Source organism: Fusarium coffeatum (assembly GCF_003316985.1).
Source record: "Fusarium coffeatum strain FIESC_28 chromosome Unknown BRIP53273_contig_155, whole genome shotgun sequence".
NCBI classification, from domain to species: domain Eukaryota; kingdom Fungi; phylum Ascomycota; class Sordariomycetes; order Hypocreales; family Nectriaceae; genus Fusarium; species Fusarium coffeatum.
Genome location: NW_022157948.1, coordinates 1 through 21558, shown reverse-complemented (window position 1 = coordinate 21558; position 21558 = coordinate 1). Strand labels below are relative to the sequence as shown.

Genomic DNA, 21558 nt, shown 5'->3' with positions numbered 1-21558 from the left:
ACAATGCGATTTGGTTGTCAGCAGTAGTAGGCTCTGGCGCTTATAGGCAAGCAATCGCAAAGAAGATGTGTTGATGTTCGGCCTGTGGTTGGTACTCGATCGCTAGAGTTATGCTGGCAGACAAAGACAAGCCAAGCCTCAATTTGACGTCGTTATTGAAGTCAATCCTGTCAAGGCCTGCGATATTTCCAAAAGGCACTGCGATCTTATTGGCCTTTTGTAGACGGTAGGTGCCTCAATCCAGTTGTTGTGCTCGGCGAAGGCGGGGTTTCTTGCAGTCTCTAGATCGGCGGCTGTTCTTTATGCATGCCTGGCAATGTCCACAACGGGATGTTGCACCAGCGCTGATGGCCAGGAGCAGGTTTGGGAGCGTGTATGACTAGTCCAAAGCTCACTCAGGCATTAGAGATAGCCATTCTCACAGGGACGCTGCGCTTGAGGTATTGCTCGGCGGTGCACAATGGCAACGGTCAGTCGGAGTCTGTTGCTTGGGCGAGAAGCTGCGGCGCTTCGCATAATAGCGAGAGTCGCTGGCAGAGGAAGTCGTTGACATCGGTGAAGAAATGCGGCGCATTCAAGGTTGGGTCCATATCGATGCAAGCTCGAGCTCGGATAAAAGGATACGTGATATCGAGATACTGGGTCGACGGGCTCAAATATCGCTTGCGTTGGCTTTCTTTGCCGTCTTCTCGATTGTGCCGTGCCGACGTCTTCATTCTTCGAGTACGCAAAGCTGAAAAGACTGAGGTTGAGGCGCGACGACGAGCTTGGAATGTTCGTGGCTGTTGCCCCCAATGTCGCGAACTCATCGGAGTTCATTTCGTTCAATCTTGGCCAAGGCGCATTCTCTTTCCAGCATTGTATGCCCGTTGTTCAGCATGGCCAGGCTTCATTCCGGCCCAAGAGCTTTGGAGGGGAATCGCGTTGCAGTCTTCGAGAGCAATCATCGTACACCGGTAGTGTTTGGTCGAGGACGCTCGAGACGAGGGAGAAAGCGCAGGTCATGTCGTTCGTGGAACAATGGAACAAAGCGCCGATCGGTTGCGAGGGAAGCTCAGCACGTCGCAATTGCATTCGTTGAGTGAGAACGCGTCTGATGGAAAGTCGGGTCGCAAACCAATGGTGGCGGGGTAATCAATAAGAAGCGATAAGCCTGAGTGCACCAAACTCAATGCGAGAAGTATTGATGTCGCAACAGATGTCACGACGCTGCTTGATGACGTTTGATTGCTCTCATACACCTTGATCCGCGTGATCTCCCGTGCCAAATAAGAGCTTCGTTGTCGTTCTGCAGTAAGAATCAAGAATATTGTCCAGGCAAAGGGTCCCCTGTCGCAGAAGTTAGGCAGTTCCTAGCGCATCCTGCAGCACTACGTAGCCCGCTGGAAACCCCACTGAACAGACTCTTAGTTGATGATTTTAGCGGCTACTCCCGCACCCTTCAGCGGTCCATCGCAAAACATCCAGGCCATGGCGAGGTAGAATGAAGCGCCTTTCTTTGTCAGAGGACAGAACGGACTTTCTTAAGAATCCATTTGTCAGAGAATAATCAGGCATGTTCAATTATTCGTCTGTACTGTTCACTGTGTGTATTAACTGGCCGTGGCTCTGTTACAGCTCACCATGTCAAGCTGTGTCGTCCTGGGCGATTGCTGTTCTTACCTCTTTTTAGACGCCTGTCTTTCCACGACGCGATCAAGCTCCCTCAACCGCATACATCATGTGCTTTAAGCCGCTCAAGGATCCACGTACTTGTACTCTCGAACTTCTCTAGTCTGCTCTCGAACTCAGAATAGGCGCACGCTCAGAGGCCACAAAGCGCAAGAGAGAACGTCCTTGGTTTCGCCAACACTGGTCTCTTCGAACTCGTCAAATGTGTCGACCGCAAAGCTCAGCATTCAACAATCTTCCCGATGCTAGCCTTCTGGGCATTGGTCGCCGAGTGAGACGGCACTCATAGGGCCACCATGATTGACGCTGACTCGATGCAACGTGAAGTCTTTATTTGCATGATCAGTGACCAGGAGTTGCGTAATTGCCATGTTGTACAAGCAGGATCAAAGAAAGCATAAGAGACGAAACGATTTGACCACTTTATGCTAGAATAGACCAGCATTTAGGCTACTTCATTCTGGTTGTCTAAACCTGAGGATCTTTCTTCCGTTACGTCAAACACATGGTCGATTGCATCTTCCCCTCTATTCATGTCAAGACAGACGTCACAGCGGTTGTTCCTCATTCCATGCATTGAATGCTTCAGGCTTTTGCCTGTTCTATTATTATTACTTCGCTTGATTATATACTCGTCGCTGTGCCAGGAACGGGGGGTGCGCGGAGGGTGGCTGAGATGCGATACTATCTAGGCAGCAGCACAAGTTGGGACGTGGTGCGAATGAGTATGGGAGGGTCGCGACGGCGGCTTTTGATGTGCAACAAGGGCATCTCCAAACTATCCGCGTGTCGCGCTACACCAACAGCTGGTTTTCTGACGCAATGACTCTACATCTAGCCTTAATGCCTCATCAGGTCATCTGCATTCATGCATCCGTAGTGATTCGAGCGGTTCCAGCGCGAATTGGTAGGATGTGTAGCAGGGCGGCAGCCGCATGGTTCATGCGACGGGCCTGGTAGCAAGGAATTCGTCTTCATTGTCGTCCCTTATATTGTCCCTTATTTCGTCTCTTATTATGTATGTCGCTTATTATGCCGTCCTTTATGTCGTCTCTTATGCTTTTGAAGTTCAACCGGCTGGGGACATATCGTGAGACAGACTGGTTCTTAGATGGTCGAAAACCTTGTATTTCACTCGATCAACCAGCTCATCCGGATCGACATCCTCCCTCAAGGACTTGACACTCTCAGTCAGTTCTTGTATGTCTGACTTTGTATCGATAAGCTTGACATCGATCTCATCACCCAACTCGTCGACTTTGACATCCGTTCTCGTTGTCAATGCGTCGAATTCCTCTTTCAAATCTTGATGGCTCTTCTCAGAGGCAGCAAGACGCTTTCGTAGGTCGTCGACCTCATCCCTGAGATCCAGATTCTCTTCTCTCAAAGCCTTGAGCTCCAGCCCATGTCGTGTTTGTATTTTCTCCAGCTGTGCCCAAATCAGGGCGATGTCCTCGTCGCGTTCTTCTCCTCCATCGTCTTTGCGACGCCGTTTTCGCGTGTCGAAAATTGGTGCATGAGGGGGTGGAGGTTCAGTTTGGTCGTATGACGGCGGTGGCAGTGACTCTGTCGGAGGCGCTGGGAATGTGATGACCTTGGCGCCTACACCACCAAACATGCTGAGGAGATCATGTTGAATGACGAGCGGCAGGCCGTTGCCTTTGCCGATGATGTCGCAGACAGGTTGAAGCTGTGCCTTGTGTGCACCTTTGATATAGATCGATAGCGCAGTGCTGTTCGCGAGCTCATGTAGAGCATCGAGAACTGTGCCCGATTGGGCTCGCAGAGGGGCCAGCGGTTCTTGTGCCTGTGTGGGGACGAGGATTTCGGGATGCGCGTTGAGTTGAAAGTCGAGGAGCGTACTCGTGCTCGAAGGGAACTTTTCCCGCACAGCACTCGGGACTGCAGGGCTTTGGGCTGTCACTTCGAAGGAGGAGATCGATGAGGGAGGAATACGAAGGATCAAGGATGTTCCGGTCTTGATCCCCTTGATCCGGATAGGTATGTTCAACTGGAAGAACGTCGCCGTGTTATCGAATCGTGTTGTGAAGGTGATATCCCTGATTTGAGGATCGGGCTCTGCCAAGAATCGTGTGACCTCGTTCCAGCGCCATGAAACAACCGCAGAACTCGTCGTGTTCACGTCGAGAGTCGACAATGTCGCCATTCTCGATAGGTATTCTGCCAGTTAGCTTCCAAATACACAACGTACCTTCAAGCTCGACCCAGAATCAGCGATCTCTGACGGGAGCTTGCCCTTGGATCCCCAGAACTGAGCTGCGAGACCAAAAGCAAGATTTCCCTTTTTACGGTCCCTCAACCCTCGCAAAGGAGGCGGAGAAGGCCAACAGATTTTGAACCGCGAGAAGTCAGCTTCGCTGCCGGGCAACTATTCGAGCTCCAGAACTGAGCTGCGAGACATCGAAAAGTCCCCTCTACAGGCCCCGCCCGTTCCAGCAAAGGAGGAAATCGCCCAAAAAGACGCTCGTTTGAAGGGTACGAAACGGAATTTTATAACGGTCTGTAGCGCGATTCACCGACTTCTCTTGGGACGCGTTTCGAGGGCGGCGGTTCGGCTCGTGGGAGGTCGGAAGGATTGTTGGATATCGGTTCATGAGCGAAGGAATGATGCTGGAGAGAAGCCTCGAGGATCGAGGTCGAGGTTGAGGTTGTGAGATGACATCGTGAGGAAGTGGAGGGATCTTGTGCCAAGGTGCGTGAATCTGGCACTGCTAGGCCAGTGAAGGAGATTAAGAGGCTGGAAGTGGGGCGGGGAGCAGTTATTCCGGTCGCGTAAGCAGTTGGCGGCAGAACTGCAAAAGAGTGGGGCACAGAGAGCGGGAGCATTCTCCCACTTCCATATGGTCTCTGCCTCCAAGGTGTCAGAAGAATTGGTCGCAAAGAGCATAATGGACGAAATAATTTAGTCATCTTCCAGCAGATTAGTCCATCATTTAGACTACCTTTTTTCCGCAGCCTAAGCTTCACAGGACAATTCTTCTGTCACCCACCTGACTCCTTCGTCGTCCAGTCCGGGCAATTATTTGACGAGCAAAGGATGAGCTTGCGAAGACTTTGATGGTGGAAAATCATCGAGAGATATGCTAATCTCATCGAACGAAGCGATCTCCCATTGAAAAGTTTGAGTATGGTTTGTCCATCATACGAGCTGCCGATAGCTTCGTTGACGCTTTCCTAAATGCATCTTGCGAGATGACTGTTTGTGCAATGTGGTTGATGTGGGTGGAAGGAAGAGAAACAGACCGGAATCAAGCAAGAAAATGGGACAGTATCTCTCAGTCATATATCAGAGTAGAAAAGGGTCTTGTGGCATGGCTTGAAAGGGTAACTCTGTTTTGTTAACTTTAACAGCCACGATCCCGAACGACGAGTAAAGGCACCAGCAGATGATCTTTAAAACTATCGCAATCAATGATTTTAGGCGATATTATATCGTCACCACAAGAGCCAATTGTTGACCTAAGCATTTTAATTGCAACAGGCCAGATGATGAAAACGTCTTGTGATGAAACATATTGCAACATCATCTCGTTGTTGAGTGCGTTAGAGCTCATGAATATCAATGCTAATTCCATCCTATGCTTCGTTTTGTGACACCTTTACTGATGATGCTCGGTCCCTTCAAGCGCTAATGCTCATTCCTTTTTCCTAAAACTTCTTTAACAAAATTACACGATGATAACCATTGTATGGACTTCTCTCGAAATTTTGAAATGCATTCATCGTACAGGGTAGCGCAACTCGCAAAGGAAGGGCGAGTGGGGCAACTATTGCTCGCTCGAGACTCTTGACCAATCATAGAGAAGAACACGATAGCGATAAGCTCCGTCTTCGAACTCTTTGGCGTGATGACGTTGAAGCTCAACTCGCGACATCGCAAATGTTTATCTCGACCTTCTTGAGCTGACCGTCTACTTCGTCTTTACTTCACGCTTTACTAGGTATAGAAAGGATTCTATCCCATGATATCGCTCAGTTGCCCTTCGCCGTCGACTTCCCGCGCGTAATCTCCTCTACTATTTTAATGGCTGGGTAGGCGAGCTGTCGCAACGTCACTGTTGGCTCAGTCATTATAGCCCGGTCTCACTGGCTTGACGACAAGAAGCGACCACCAGATCCAACGATCGCAACAATGACCTACGAACCTCCGTTCACTCGCCACGCCATGTCTCACGAAGGGGAATGATGCAGGACGAAGGCGCTACACGGCGCAATATCGAGCTACACATACCGCGCACCAGCCGCCAGTACCAGGCCCTCGAGCGTTTCCATTTCTGTACGAATCGCTCGACCAGTCAATGGCACGCGTCTTTTTCCAACCACCTGTCTCAGCCCGCATTCCCGCCGCCTTCGCTGCATCTCCAGATCGTCGCCATACATTCCAACAGCTGTACTCGACTCGCCTGCTTCCCCAACTTCAACATGATCGAGGCTCCTGCTATCCGCAATCCAGCTCTCGTGCCAACACGTCCCAACTTAAGCCCTTCCATTGTTCGGAAAAGGTGTCTCGCCACGAGCCATTAATCGATGAATTGCCCGTCGCGCCCAGTGTCCTCGATCCTTCCAAGCGGATTGCACATACGACTCTGATACGCTTGAGATACCCACCCTACCAGCGACACTACCTTCCCGTATCAGCGTCTTGATCTGTTTCGTCGCATCGTACTTCGAGGGAAAACAGCCATGCTTCGCAAACTCACGGGTGCCGAATGGGAAGACGACGCGATAGTATACCCCACGAATGAAGCTCCCATAGCGGTGGTTGACGCGACAGGATATCGTTTCACCCGCCTCAGCTATTCCTGCCGGCACTGCCCGAATGCTGTCGCGACACATTGAAACCTCAAGGTGGTCAACGGTTTCACGTTTCGACAACTGCGATACGAGTCCACCGCCACGAAAGCTTGATGACCACTGTTGATGCGCGCGAAAGCAGCATCCTTGCGACATATTTCGTCCCTCGCGGGTCTACGAAACAGAGCAACGACCGACCAACTCGAAGATACCAATGGGCAAGCTGCCGAGTATACACGGGCTCTATCTCTTCGACCTACGGGCCATGCGCCGCGGCATGATACTTGCTGTACTATAAAGTTCTCAGTGCGGCGATTGGAATTGCACGATTGGTGCCGCGCTCAAAAGCTCGGCGGTCTTTGTCCCCCGATCCGCCCTGCAGTGTGATGCTAGCAATAACCCGACATAAGTTGAAACAAGCCGCTACGACAACCAGCTTAATGCCTACCATTATTTTTGCCTCCTCCTAAACGTCGACGTTGGCGTTAGGCTCTTGCACCCGTAAGACATTCCGCCGACCTTCATGTTGCTTATACCATTCCCACCACTGGCCTCGTGCAACATATGGGTCGTTTCGAGGGCTTGTGCATGTACGAATACCCCCAAATTTCAAGGTACTCTTTTCGCAGCGTCATATGGAGGTCGCTGTGATCTACATGTCTCGCAACTCATCCCACCACGAACCCGGACCGCTGTGCGTTTCTGTCGCTCGACTGACGAGCACGGGACCTGTGCGCTAGACTGCCATTTGACTTTTAATGTCTGCCGCAAGAGACCCAGCACTCATGTCTGCCCCGGATGCGTTCTGCCCATGGCGTCTCTGTGTGGACATGGCCTGTCCGCACTGAATGCCTATTCTTGACCTTGTTCTTGACACGTTGCGTGATATGTGATTACTGCTGCTGCTGCTACATGAACTTGGTGATGAACGAATCGCGAATCCTGCTTTACCGACTCTAACCGGAGTGACGAAATGTATTGCTGAAGAACCCTTGCATGGTTCGCTCCATCATCAGATAAGGTTTCTAAGGATACTTACACTTTGGATAAGGCATTATGACCCCTGCCTACACGGAATCCTTTTCCGTCTTGCCCTAACACAAGGTTTGAGCCGGCTACAAAATGCCTTCCTTGCTTCCATCCGGTTTTGCCGCCAGCTAGAAGTTCAGGGCACACGCTGATGTTTCGCTCTTATAATTTATCCACCACTTGATCTATGCGACCACCTTTTACATTCAGCTGTATGGGTCTGACGGTAAAGATTTGTTGTTAAAACTCCATTGCCAATAGCCATGATATGTAGTAATAAGGAAGCAGGCGCACAGACCGCTTCACGACTTCAAATAGCCCCATTTTTGGCTTCGGCGACTGCGATACTGAGATTTCAGCTTACTTCTGGTGTTGTTCCTCTGTCGATCATGGTCGTTTTCCGTCACAAGGTGGAGGGACAAGGGTGAGGCTAGACCCGACTGGAGAGGAACAGCATGTCCGTGATGACCGCGATGATTAGGAGAAGGATCCATCGCTCACGTAGGTATATAGTAGTACCCATAGAGAGCACAATTAATTCCCTCAATGAATCACGTTCTAAATTCTCAGTATTACCAATATGACTACGCACATGCAGATGCTGGACAGGACTTTGCCGATGGACTCAGTCATCGACCTCGACCAACCATGCAAATTTTGCAAAGTCCTCGATCTTGACGATAGTCAACTTGGCGGCGTTGCGAAGACAGTTGAAGATGGAGCTTCCTTTGTCGATTTCGGTGAGTTCCTTGAAACCGAACAGGATCGAATCATAACCTCGGGAACATTTGGAAGGGGATGGGTCTCCGCGACGCCGGATTTTGATCCAGAGGCGCCACGTATTGTCACGAAGACTGAGCTTGGACTTGACTATTCGAGGAGCGATGAACTACCTGAACTGCCAGAGCTTGGTGCTACGGCAATTGCCGGATGTGCTTTTTGCAAGGTGCTTCGGAATGATTTGATGGAAGCATGGGAGTGGATTGAACAGAACTGGGACAACGAGTATGAGAATGGGATAGATCTTCGAGACGAAGAAAAAGAAGTAGTAGTCAAAGCCAAAGCAGAAACAAGAGAAGAAGCAGATGACGAGGAAGACGGGGAAGACGAAGAAGATGACCAAGATGATGAAGGGAAGAACGAGGAGGAGGATGAGAAGAAGAAGGAGAAAGAAGTCGAAAACGAAGCAACTGATGCGAAGTTTGTGCACAATGAGAGTGTCAATCAAAAGACCGACCAGCTAGAGCACAGCGATATCTTCGAGGACAGCGACGGTAGCAGCGTCTTTACAAATGCTGACGGGGAACAAGGTATAGGTGAACAGAAAGCTCAAGGTGACGACAGACAAGAGGAGAGTCAGGAGAAAGCTACCGAATCAGTGACAGCCACAGAAAAACAACCAAGCAGAGCGGAATTGGTCATTTCCGAGATCGCCTACAAGCTTGGGAATTATGAACATGACAGTGATCGTCCTCAAAGGACATGGTCCGACACAGTCTTCGTCTTCTTCACAATAAGATTCAAAGAAAGGACGAGAAAATACTCTATGAGCTACAACCTCTATGCAGAACCTACAGGTATGAATAGCATTATACAACTTGGTGTGCCATCGAAGCTAATTTTGTGTCAGACCCTTGTGCCTCATGGCTGCAGATCAACCGGAGGCCTTATACGAGCAATGCATTGTCCCCAACATCTCTGGGGAGAATGCATGAGCTTATCCGACAGGCAGAAGAGAAGCAGCCGGTGAAGACCGCGGAGAAGCCCTTCTTGCCGACTCGTCTACTTGATGTACATGCATCTTGTCCATCTGGCCTGCGACTGGTCATTACTGAGGCTGATCCTGAATTCTGTAAGCTCGAAGCTTCACAGCAACGATACGCAGGATTGAGCTATTGCTGGGGCTCTGGTGATGCAGCGGCGAAGCAGCTCAAAACAACGAAGGCTACTCTGGATGAACACTGCACTTCGATAACTATGCAGAAGCTTCCCCAAACTATCGCCGACTCAGTCCAAGTTTGTCGAGCCATTGGAATTCGATTTCTCTGGATCGACGCCCTTTGCATCATCCAGGGCGACGACGAAGATTGGTCAAAGGAGTCCTTTCAAATGTCCTTAATTTACGAGAACAGTTATGTTACACTGTGCATCGGACAAGGCGACTCCTGCTCGAGCGGCTTTCTCCAGAAGAATTACAGCCCAACCAGCGTGAGGCTCAAGTTCCGGTCAAGGATTAACCCTTCGATCTCAGGCCATTTCACGCTTCGAATGCTCCACCCTCCCGCAAAGACATTGCGGAGATGGACTAGAGCGCACGGCAAGTACGGACGTGGTGTAGAGTCTCCTGGAGAAGTAGACCTCGAATCTGCGTGGGCCACGCGAGGTTGGACCTTCCAAGAAGACCAACTCGCGCCGCGTAAAATCTTCTTCGGTAATCTCATGTTCCATGTTAGTTGTGGAGGATATCTGGAAGCAGCCGATGGTTCCGTCGTGGAACATGGGCGGTATGTTGATACTATGGGCTCACTCCAACAAGCGCTGGGAATGTGGTACAATATGGTCTCGGATTACTCCTGTAGAAACCTCGCCTTCCAGCAGGATAAGCTTCCTGCTATTGCAGCTCTGGCAAGATCTTTCAGTGAGATGTTCAGAGGTCAGAAGTATCTCGCAGGCCTATGGGAATCCGACATCCATAAGGGTCTTTTATGGGCTCATAACGAATGGAAGGAATTTGACGTCTATCAGAAGCTCACATCAAAAGACTACATCGCGCCATCCTGGAGCTGGGTCAACCGGCCATCGAGAGCAACCTGGATCTTGCGCGAGGACCAACAGCCCAAGTCCGAGCTCATTATCCGCAGCACAGACGTTGTACCAGAAGAGCACAACCCATTTGGTCGTGTTTCGAAGGGTCGTTTGTTACTTACAGCCCGGATGTACAAACCCCCCACCAGACGCAATGGAAAAGTCCGTATTAAGCACACGTACGAATGGTGGAAGAACATGCGTGTCCCGTCAATCAGCTACGCTCTCTGGTCGAAGAGAAACAAGTGCATAGCCAAGATGGTTTTCGACTGGGACAGTCACTGTGCTCTCATGGACAAGGGTTATCCCCGCGGGCCGATGAAAGATATTCGTCTGGTTCTCACTGCGAGTATCTTCCCTGGCGACGATCCGGTGCTGAAGAGCCATGATTTACCGGAGGATCAGGAGCTCCTATTGGGTATCGTCGTGAGACCGTCGCTTGAGGAACAAGGTGCATATGAGAAGCTGGGACTATTCTACTCTGAGCAACGGGAAGAGGGAGGAAGGAAGTTTTGGGAGAAAGTGCCGATGCAGGATATTGTACTTGTATAGAGATTTCAACAGGCGCGAAAGAATAGATCATTCTTTCCACTAGTTCAGTATTAAATGCTTTTCGGTCTGCGTAGCTGTCACGCATAAATCCTCTGTCGCGATACGAGAAATACAAACAAAAAAGATCAAAAAAGATCAAGTGTTGTGTTCCTGCCATATGGCAAAAAGGCAAAAATGCAAAAAGAGAGGTTCTGCCCGGGCTCGAACCGGGGACCTTCTCGGTGTTAACGAGATGTCATGACCAACTAGACCACAGTACCAAGCTGTTTGTTGTGATAGTCGACAATTTATTTTGCTCTATACTATCCAATTTGGGGACCGCTTTAGTCGGAAACTGGAATGGCGTCTCTTGAGTGCACTGGTCGCGGATTTGCGACGGGAACATATAGCAGTTTCAACCTGCAAATTACCTGGCGGTTGTATCTTGACGGGCAGCCTCATAATGTAGGGCAAAATCATTGGAAACTTCAAGTACATTGTAAAAGTATTTTGCGTGACGTGTTCTGAATCTCCTTTGTTTCCAATCAGCGGGAATACCTCTGGGAGAGCTGGATTAAAGTGATACTCCAGCCTCTGTTCAAGCATATTCTGAGCATTCATTTCTTCGATTTCTGACGGTAGCCCTTCTAGAAGCTGGATATGATCTGTTATATTGATGAGACAAAGTCGCTCTTGAGAAGTATTACGCCAAAAGCCTTTAAAGCATTGATAGGAAGCGGGCTGAGACGGAACCTCACAGTTCACAATATCGTCTAGCGCTTGGAAACCAAGGCACAATCACGGCCCCAGAAAGGTGTAAAAGTGTGATGTAGAGAGCGTACAGCCCTGCAAGGAAAGCAGTCTTCTTCCCTCCATTTCCAACCGTTTCCATCGCTTCCTTCACCACAACAACCAAAACCCAAAATGAACAGGGCACAGGTGCCACTCTTCCTTTAGCCCATAGAGCTTTATTGATATAAACACTATTTGAGCAAAATCCTGGAGATGTGACATGTCACCAGCGCCTCTGTGCAACACTGACAGCGCTCTAATTTGCTGCGGCTCAGGGGCAAACACCGCTTCTCCCACCTTAGTTCCTTTCGCACCCTGCGTATTTCAGGCGTGGAATGGTATTCATTGGCAGAGCGTCGAACTATTAACATAAAACCAAATCATTAAAGAAATGTCAGGGCTGTTGCGAACGCTCTCAGGTTGTGCCTGCGCTTACCCCAGTACTGAAATATGACGAAGGAGGAAGATGTGAGAGATTAAGGGCTCTGGGCTTGTGGAAGCTGGCTTTATCATGGTCGTATCCGAACGTCTCTCCTCCAGCTTCCCGTCTGCAATCACCTCTTTCACACCAACTACAAACCGCAGGCCTCATCAGTATGTCTGAGCAGTATAGCCCTCGCTATTACGACCACCTCTCACGATGGACCTGGGATCGTGGTATTGATGGTTCGTCAACTTTTTCCATGTCCAATATGTCTCTAACTTACTCTCAGCCTTCAACCGTCGAAACCCCGCGGGACAGAATCATGAGCATGGGTCCGTTCCTTCACGAACCCCCTCCATCGCGGCTACGACGCTTGTCTCACCCCGTTCATCGTCCTACAACCTGGAGTCTCCTGAGAGCCCGGAGAGCTCGACCACCTGGCGAAACCCTTCGATGGAGAATAGGCCACCCATCTATAGGGAATTTCGGTCCAGCTATTCGTACATAGCAACTGTACCCAGAAGCGACACAGTAGGCTCAGCTCAACCAGGCCGATATTCCCACACTTCCCAGTCTGTCGCTTTACAGCAACCGACCCCATCGATCAATTGGATCCTCCGCGTACTGGGTTATCGTGAGATCTGCAGACGTGGATACGGCGTAGTCAGCGAGTTTTTCGTAGAATGGACGGACTACTCCCCACCTACAAGAGCTTGGGACACTCTAACAGCCTGGATGGAGCAAGATCTCATTGAACGGATCGCGCCTCGGGAAGTCCACGAGTTCCTCAATGAGACAAGATTGGAATGCCATCGGGGGCTATATGGATATATGTTTACTGTCAGATTTGCGCCGAACTGTGGTGGTACGTTGACCGGTTGTCCTATGGATGGCTGTATCGTTTGTGGTCGGGGATGTCACTGAGGATAGTGCTGGCCTTGAGGTGTTGATATGATGGTACGCATACACTAGAGTAAGAGGGCACTCATGCTTGGGAAAACGGTCTGGAAAAGTTAATGATTCATTTAATACGAAGAATAGATGGGTACGAGAGAATCTTCATGGCATCGCTGGGTACTTGAATTGAAATTACAGAAGAATGATGTACTTTGCAAACTAGCACAATGTCTCTACCTCCGGACGAAGGCTGGATCCTCAAGCATTTAACTTCATAGTACCCTGTCGTAAGACGATACCCTCCTCAGGGTGTCATAAGAATTGGCCCCCGACAGCATAAGAGATGGAATAATTTGATCACCTTATGCCAGCTTAGGCTAGCATTTAGGCCACTTTATTTCTGTAGCCTAAGTCTTGGAGGACATTTCTTCTGACACCCACCTGACCCTAAAACCTTCCTTTGTATTTGTTGTTCGGCTGACGGAGAGACTTCGGTCGATGATATCGGGAAGGTGACAGAAGGCTTGTTCGAGCGTGGGGTATGAAATGTGATACTTTGGTGGCTTGCCCCTTTCAATTTTTCACCTTTTTCTTGTTCACTTGTGTGAACGTTGATCCAAGCTTGATATTAGTAAACCAATAATTTGCCGTATATCTCGCCTTGCTGTTCATTTGCCTCGAATTTCCCAGACAACCACCGCGCTTGTCGAACGGTCGCACCTGTCTCTAGTTAAACGACCCGGAGAGAGACCTTTGAGTCAAACCTTCCTGAATCGATGAGCTTCTATCAGATGGAAGGATCGCCACTCGGATTCTCTGGAGAGATGCAAGTTGTGGGTGAAGTCAATTCGCATCTTCCATATACATTGGTTTCCAACACAACACAGCACAGTTCTATATCTAGCAGTAAGTGACCACTGCGCTCCTCGGAACAAATCATTGACACAAGGCAGAGCTTCATCATTATTTTAGATAAGGTATAGCTATTAAGATGGAACCACGCATCAAGTTCGGTGAGATGCGCTGGAATGCTGGCAGCACTATCGATCCAATAAATGGAGAAGAGAGTACCAGTCCGAAAAGCCTCCCGACTTCTCAACTCCCTTTACGGTCGACTCCAGCCTGGACCGCCGGTAGGACCCTCGATCCATCAATTCGAGATGATGGTATCAGTCTGAGAAGCGTCCCGACCTCTCAACTCCCTCTACCGCCCACCGCGCCTCCTGAGAAGCCTTTTCAGGCCCCAAACAAGCCCCAAACTTCGACATTGCCTCGAAAGGAACGTTCCCTTTGGGAGGGCGAACGGGGTCTGAACGATCGTGGCAAGCCCTGGGATGCATTGGATCCCGACAACCCAATCATCGGAGATATGGCCAGTCTTCACCTGTGGGGGAGTGGCAATATCCGCCGCATAGTCGATCAGAACGTCAGACAGTTCCCCTGGGGCCCTGCCCAGTCATTCACTATTCAGCCAGCATCTGGTTATCAGTATGACTTCAACTCATCCCCGTCTGGATATGGGAACTTCGTTCCAAATCCTGCCCTCCCACCTTCGCATGTGTACGCGGGCGCCGGCTATCTTCCCAAATTCGAATCTGCTAACCTAGCTCCCCAGTTCAACTACCCAACCCCGAACCCATCATTCAATGCACCCGACGTTGGAGACAATACACTCACATTCCCATCTTGGCATCACCCTGTCATACAACCGACTGATATGATACAGCCGTCTGTTGGGCAACACGAAACCAGCTAGGAGCGGAACCAAGGTCCTCTTTTGGTTGACACATCAGGCCTGCTGCCGCTACCGCCTAAGGAGCTACCTGTTCCAGTCGACACGTCAGGCCTGCGGCCGCTACTGCCCAAGAAGCGAAAGCGCTCCTACGAAGGATTTAAAGGCCAGTGAAGCTTTATCGCTAGTTCAGGAACACGCTTTGAGTACAGGCTATTCTTTAAGCAGCGAACCAGTCAGGGAGGTATAGGCCATTGCAGCATTTTCGCAAATTGAGGACATACCCAATAGCGCAGTCTAGGTTATGATTAATGAACGAATCGATTTGCAGTTTCACCAAGCACCCATAGCACCACAACAATGAACGCTCGTCATCTTTGCCCAAGACCACCATATGTGAGCGCCGGCGGTCGGCCATCCTTGGACGCAGATTTGTTGTCCGCAGTCATACAACTTGATCAGGCCGCGTGGCCTAATGGCTAAGGCGCTAGATTTCGGTTCACCAAAATCAAATTCTCTAGAGATTGCAGGTTCGACTCCTGCCGCGGTCGATTGACACAGCTGATCTTTTTGGTCGTTTTCTCTTTTTGCCCCTCGTGATACAGCATTGTGTGGTTTGAGTCGATTGTCTAGTCTTTCTGTGGCGTGTTGTAGCTATTTTCGTATTTCTCTGCAAGCCGATCAGATGAGTAACAAAAGAATTATTACCTGAGGCTTAGGCTACCATAATATGGTACCCTAAATGCTTGTTTAAGATGTCATTAAGTGACTGTATTATTTTCTTTCTTATGCCTCCTTGGACCAATTCTTTTACTGAGAGACAATGGTTGATGCAGTAATGCAATCTTTAGCTCAAGCCACCATCACTGAAACCCCACCAATTTGGATAAATAGTATCAAATACCTATATCTGTCGGCATCTCTCCATCCAACATCATGTCACCATCAACAAACGAGATGCTGAAAACATCAACACCCTCCGCAAATCCACCGAAGCCCGTAAAATCAAACATATCTGACGAAAGAGCCCAGTCCGCCTCACTGGTCGGGGGTGCTGGTGCTGTAGGACTTCCTGGTCTTGTGGGTGTAGATAGTGATGTGTAGTCGACGCTTTGCCACAGAGCCTTGACGTCTCCTGGTGTTCGTTCCACGTTTGTGGTACATGGCGAAAGCTCTTGACCGCGGGTCTCGCATTGGTTGTGGAATCGCTCCAATCTCTTGACCTGTGAAGTGTCAGCTATATATCTGAAAAATAGACCTAGGGTCAACTTACCATGAGTGCTGCGTGTCCCCAGTATCGTGATAAGTCCTGCAAAGACTCTGTTGAAGCATGATAATGTTCCCGACTCTCCGTCCTAATACTTTCCCTCTCATCATTTATGGACAAAGCATGAATGGTTCCCGCAACCATGATACAGTAACCATAGATCGATGTCAAGAGAAGAACATTCTGACTCTTCATTTCCATGAGCTCCGTTATACTCTTGGCATGTGTCCTGCACTTTTCCCAAGTAGTCTTCATGAATATCGATGGTGCTTTCTGCTTTGTTGACTGTAATCTTTGCTGGAGTAGGAAAGGGTGATGGAGAAGGCAGTGAGATAAATGGAACATGGCTTTGGCGAATATGAAAGACCCTGCGAGGAGCTGATCAATACTACCGTCGATGGTGCAGCGTGTCTGGAGGCTCTCCATGGTATCCTCGTTCATGGCAAAGTAATGCTCTGCCTGAAGGAGGGCAGATGATAATGTGGCATAGGGTGATGTTGAATTCCAAGGAAGACTCGGCTGTAGAGCTTTCGTATCATGTAGCACATAATGAGAGACACGGCCCAAGATCGAGGCCATGACAATGATTAGTCCGAGTGGACAGCAACTGTCAACCGACTCTTGCTCCACACAGTCTCCAATTAGTTCCTCCAGCAGTGGTGTGTGCTCTTCTCGACCTTCTCTGAAAGCCTCTTCGGAGCATGGTAAAGAGAGCTTGCACTCTTCATCTCTGATTGCGCAGAATCGGCCGCGGGATAGACTGATTAGTTTGTCTTGTAAGTATAACGACCAGAAGGTCCTTCTGCGTTCCTCCTGCTCGGCGACAGGTATTGATGTGTCGGGTTCAAGGTTAAGTTTGTGATTCTGGGCTAGACGGACAGCAAAACCGAGTTTCATATGAGCTGGTGTACACAGGCCAGCTGTTCGTACATATCAGTAAAATGCCCAGACACAACGCATATTGATGTGGACCTACCTGGCACTTCGGTGCTCACAATCAGGATAATCGTCTGAATAACAGTAAGGACATTCTCAGCTGAAGCGGAAGCATGCCAAGGAAGATCCATACACTCCCAAGCCTTGGCTGCATACGCCGATGCATCATCAGCACAATTGGGCTGCGGAACAGGAAGACTAGAATAACGTCTCGCTGCAGATAGGAAGCCCCATAATAGATAAGAAGGAAGCGAGTCGTCGGCTAGCCGTTGACGAAAGGTCGGTTCATGGAAGAGGGCGTAGGGCTGACTGTGACAAAAACGGAAGTATATATCTGCCGCAAAAGAAAGAGACCGTGATTGGGGACGGTCAGGTACTGGTGACTGTACTGTCAAGGGTGTTGGAGTTTGAAGGATGGCCGATGGAGTAGATCTGGCTGGAACGTGACGAATAGGACGTTTGCTCGGCACTCCAGTCTCATCAGGCTTTTGGTCAGCGACAAGCGGTATCAATCTATATCCTGGTCAGTATTGGACATGTAAGCATAATATGGGTCTCACTTTTCGATAGTATCCTGCAGTGTCGAGATCTGGTTCTCAAGACTAGCAAATCTCGCATTGATAGTATCCTACCACCAATTAATAACCATCATATCACCACCATATGAACTCACCATCGCAGCAGCAGTCACTTCCTCATCTCCAACCTCAAGGGTAATAGGCGCTCGCTTCCAACTCCTTCTATCCTCAGCATAAACACATTCCTGTGAAAGTCTCGTACAGAAGCTGCAAGTAGGTTTCTCCCCAGTGCATCGGACCTTTTTCCTCCTGCAGTTGAGACAAGCTTGGCGAATTCTCTTTCGGCGACTTTCCTGGCCGTCAGAATCGTCTTGGGAGTCAGACATTACGACTAATCACTTTCTGGGTGCGTTGGTGGGAAGGATTGCAGGAAGAGGGAGGAGCGCGGTTGTTGACGCGGGTAGCACGGTTATTTAATGCCGTGCTCGGCTTGCGGGAGTGCGGGGGAGACGGGGGCAGGACGGAAAATCCGCTTTCTTTGGGGAAGACATGTAACGCTAGACTGAACGAGTCCAAGATCGTTGATGACGATGATGGAGAAGGTTTCTTTATAAATGGCGTTCGTCCGGTGTAATATTTGCAGTTTTAAATCTCACGGAATCTGTATTTCATTGTCAGCATGTCTTATATCACGGATACACAAGTATTGACTTCGACCCAAGCCATAGCCAAAAAGCGGAGAGCGAACAGGGCCAAACGAGCATGCCTTTCATGTCGATCTCGAAAGGTCCGATGTGATGTTACAAGGCAGTCACCTTCATCTTGCAGCAATTGTATATGGAATTCGACAGAATGTGTTGTGATAGAACCTCGCAAGTCTCCGTGAGTTCCTCAATCTATTCCAGCCATCAATCCTTTACTAAAACGTTATAGAACAAGGAAGAAAAGAATAGCGCACATCAAGCAAGAGAAGGAGATTCAGCAAGATGGCTGTTATAAGAACAAAGCAAAAGAAACTACTCCTGACACACCACTCTCAAATCAATTTCAAAACCTGGGCCAGATAGAAGACCCGGACTTTACTGGTATGTCTTCCCTTGTAATCTTGTCTCTTGAAACCCATCGCTGACACGTATAATAGTTCTAAAGCATTTACGAGACTCTATGAAGGATGCGCCTTCACCTACGTACCAGCTTGCACAAAACGAGTCATCTGGTGATGCGTATATGAATCCCAATACAGCTGAAGATGCGATGGAATGGTCATTCCTGGAAAAGGCCTCTGTTGGAGTAAATACCCCAGCTAGCTTTGTTGATTCGGGCTTCCACGATGAAAGCTGCGACGAATCGAACAAAACCCCATCCGCAAAGCTCGTTGCCTCTTCAACAGATACAACTGGGAAACACAAGTGGCCGGACGCACATGTATGGCCGGCGAAGACGGCAGTCAATGATCCGGGTGACGATTTGTTAGACAATTTCTTCGCGTTGTCTTTTGACTTTTTGAGACACATCTGAAATCGGATATTAAGCCCGCAGCCCGGATTTAACGAAATTACACACGAGATACACTTGCACTGTGTCTCGTTATAAGAATAAGATTTTGCAATTACAATAATAGACGAAGATAAGGAATAAACCATGTCTGTCGGCATGGCTATCGCGTTGAAAACATGCAGGACAGGCCAGGGTTGAGACTCCCATGTAGATCAGTGACATTAGCGCCTGTTAGTGCTTAGCTGCGGTCACAGGGTGCCTGTCGGGAGATTACACCACTGATCATAGCGCTAGATCACGGATCTCTCAGTGCCGCGATGCCGGGTATCCGAGACACTGAGCGTCTTACTAGCACCCATACATCGTTCAACTCCAAATTTCAATCAGGACACTCTTGCAGTCACAGCAGATGAGATTGAGAAATCAGAAGACTTCTATTGAGAGATTATGAAAATGTAGACACTGATACTCCAACGCTAGGTAAACAAGACAACAGAACCTTCAACCCCGGGTATAATCCTCCCCTGTAATTCATGGACATCGAGAGACGCTGCTTACAGCATCATGACACCAGTAAGACCGGCGATAGCGACGACGATACCAGCCTTGATAGAGTTAAGACCAGCACCGCTGTCACCATCCTTCTTCTCGGAGTCCTTGCTGTCGCCGTCCTTCTCATCGGAGTCGCTCTTAGCAGCCTCAGACTCCTTGGCACCCTCCCAAGTGATTTCGCTGCACATTGCGCCGTAGCCCTTAAGCTCATCAATCTGAGACTTAATCTCAGGAACATCTGAGCAAGCTGCCATGATCTCGGACACGTCACTCTTGTGGTCCTTGTACCAGGAGCTGAGATCTTCGACGAAGGAAGTGTACTCCTTGGCCATGGCGCCAGTGATTCTGGGGAAGTCGCAGCTGCCTGTGTATGTGGCGAGCTTGGTCTCGGTGGCGAGGAAGGAGAGAAGAGATCCCGTGGGGGTGGGAAGGCCAGTGATTTCGGGAAGGAAGGCCATGGCTCGCGACGTGCATTCGTCTGCGTCGCGCTTGTTGAGGGCAGTGTTGGTAGCGGCAGCGGCAGTGGCGCCGACAGCGATGATGATGGCTGAACGCATGATGAAGTTGGAGAGATGTAGAGTAATAATTAATATTAATTGAAGCTGGAAAGCGAATGAATGTTAGATATCTAGAGAACGCAAAAAAGAGAGGACCGGTGGCAGTTATTTATACAACAGATCGAAGGGGGCGATGTTTGACGGTGTCTTAATTACAGGAGATACCTACCCTTTGCAGCAAAAGTTCAATCTGGACCCTTGCATGGTTGTTTCCAGCTTATAAACCAGCTATTCCTATAATCGCACTAGACCAGTTTCACTAGGCCATACTTGTCTTCTAGCGCTATGCAGAAATTGAGGACCGATGTTTGAGGTTTCATCCGGCTTCAGCTTCATGATCTCGGGCCCGGGCGGCCGTGTGTCCTCTGCTTCTTCATACTGTGGGGTTGGACCGTTACAGCGCACTTTTATGGGGATCAGACCGCACGTTCACAGTATTTGCCATTTGGAAAGTGGTGAAACGAGCGTCGACAGGACTCGACCACCTTAATTAACCCTTGATGCAGAGAACACGATTAGTGTTTCTAGTTGAGGAGATTCCGAACGATATGACCCTACATTCTTTTATTAAGGATGAAAGGCGCATCTTCAGCATTGCGGGTCCGAAACATCAAGTCGTGAAATTGGGGACATTCACGACTTAAGCTAAATCGGGAAGTCTTCAGGGTAACAGTTCAACAACCAACACCGATTGAGTAGGTGCCGGATCATAAGGCTGAAAAGTGTACTACGTTGAGAAAAACGGCTCTTTCAGATGAGTCTTCCAGAGTACGGTTGGCGACGGATCCATTACTGTTGGACATTGTGGTGATACCCGTTCGGTCCCGATGCTAGTTCAGCGGCTTATCCGATGGCAAAATGGATGCACAAGAGAAAGCGTCTCTTGATGGAATATGAAGATTCTTGAACAGCGATGACAATGCCGTAGAAGATCCAATAAGATATGGATTAGAGTAAGACGAAATGTCCTCGAGACCGTATTTCCAGACGGGATCCTTCTCGATGGTGTTCCTGTGACTTGTTCTGCAACAACGACCTGCTGTTTAGCGGCATATACTGTGACACACGTCCATCACTTTGTCTTAGTAACAATACACATGCCAGTGGCAAGATGAAGCTCCATGTAATTTAAATTCATTTCGATGCTGCAAAGCCAAGTGTATGCTGTAGATTGAGTGTCGGCTCTATGCACAGGCCTGTCGAACAACCGTGTCTCAGACAAACATAGCAAGCGAAAAGAAACTTTTCTGCACAGAGACAGATGACTCCACTTCTTTAAGAAGTACGAATGTCAGTGCATAGGTGATCTTCAAGATCACTAGCGAGTTTTGACATTAGCCGTGAGGATTCTTCTCTAACATGTAAAGAAAATCAGGTCCTAAGCCCGGCGGTCAGGTGGGATATGAGTCACAATTAATGACTGACCTGACACATACGACCATACCTACCAGAAAATACGGGATCCCGTCCGCTCTCCCATAGTCAAGCTGGTAAGGGGCGGATTAGTAGTTGGGTCGGTGACGACCAGCGAATCC

The 21558-nt window shown here is 49.2% G+C and overlaps 5 protein-coding genes across 5 annotated transcripts; 2 read left to right on the top strand and 3 right to left on the bottom strand.

The window, feature by feature from the left end:
* Positions 1-2740: 2740 nt before the first annotated feature.
* FIESC28_07119 (uncharacterized protein) lies at positions 2741-3838 on the bottom strand (the record flags this gene model as incomplete). The annotated part of the gene is made up of 1 exon (XM_031161260.1): positions 2741-3838. The coding sequence occupies one exon, from the start codon at positions 3836-3838 to the stop codon at positions 2741-2743; it is 1098 nt and encodes a 365-aa protein (XP_031014661.1).
* Positions 3839-8095: 4257 nt separating this feature from the next.
* Positions 8096-10872, top strand: FIESC28_07118 (uncharacterized protein; the record flags this gene model as incomplete). The annotated part of the gene is made up of 2 exons (XM_031161259.1): positions 8096-9092; positions 9146-10872. 2 exons carry the CDS (start codon positions 8096-8098, stop codon positions 10870-10872), a joined length of 2724 nt encoding a protein of 907 aa, XP_031014660.1.
* A 3083-nt stretch (positions 10873-13955) lies between these two features.
* Positions 13956-14720, top strand: FIESC28_07117 (uncharacterized protein; the record flags this gene model as incomplete). Its single annotated transcript, XM_031161258.1, has 1 exon — positions 13956-14720. One exon carries the CDS (start codon positions 13956-13958, stop codon positions 14718-14720), a length of 765 nt encoding a protein of 254 aa, XP_031014659.1.
* An 872-nt stretch (positions 14721-15592) lies between these two features.
* On the bottom strand, positions 15593-17803 carry FIESC28_07116 (uncharacterized protein; the record flags this gene model as incomplete). The annotated part of the gene is made up of 5 exons (XM_031161257.1): positions 15593-15919; positions 15970-16883; positions 16940-17412; positions 17460-17527; positions 17573-17803. 5 exons carry the CDS (start codon positions 17801-17803, stop codon positions 15593-15595), a joined length of 2013 nt encoding a protein of 670 aa, XP_031014658.1.
* Positions 17804-19468: 1665 nt separating this feature from the next.
* Positions 19469-20023, bottom strand: FIESC28_07115 (uncharacterized protein; the record flags this gene model as incomplete). Its single annotated transcript, XM_031161256.1, has 1 exon — positions 19469-20023. One exon carries the CDS (start codon positions 20021-20023, stop codon positions 19469-19471), a length of 555 nt encoding a protein of 184 aa, XP_031014657.1.
* Positions 20024-21558: the final 1535 nt, after the last annotated feature.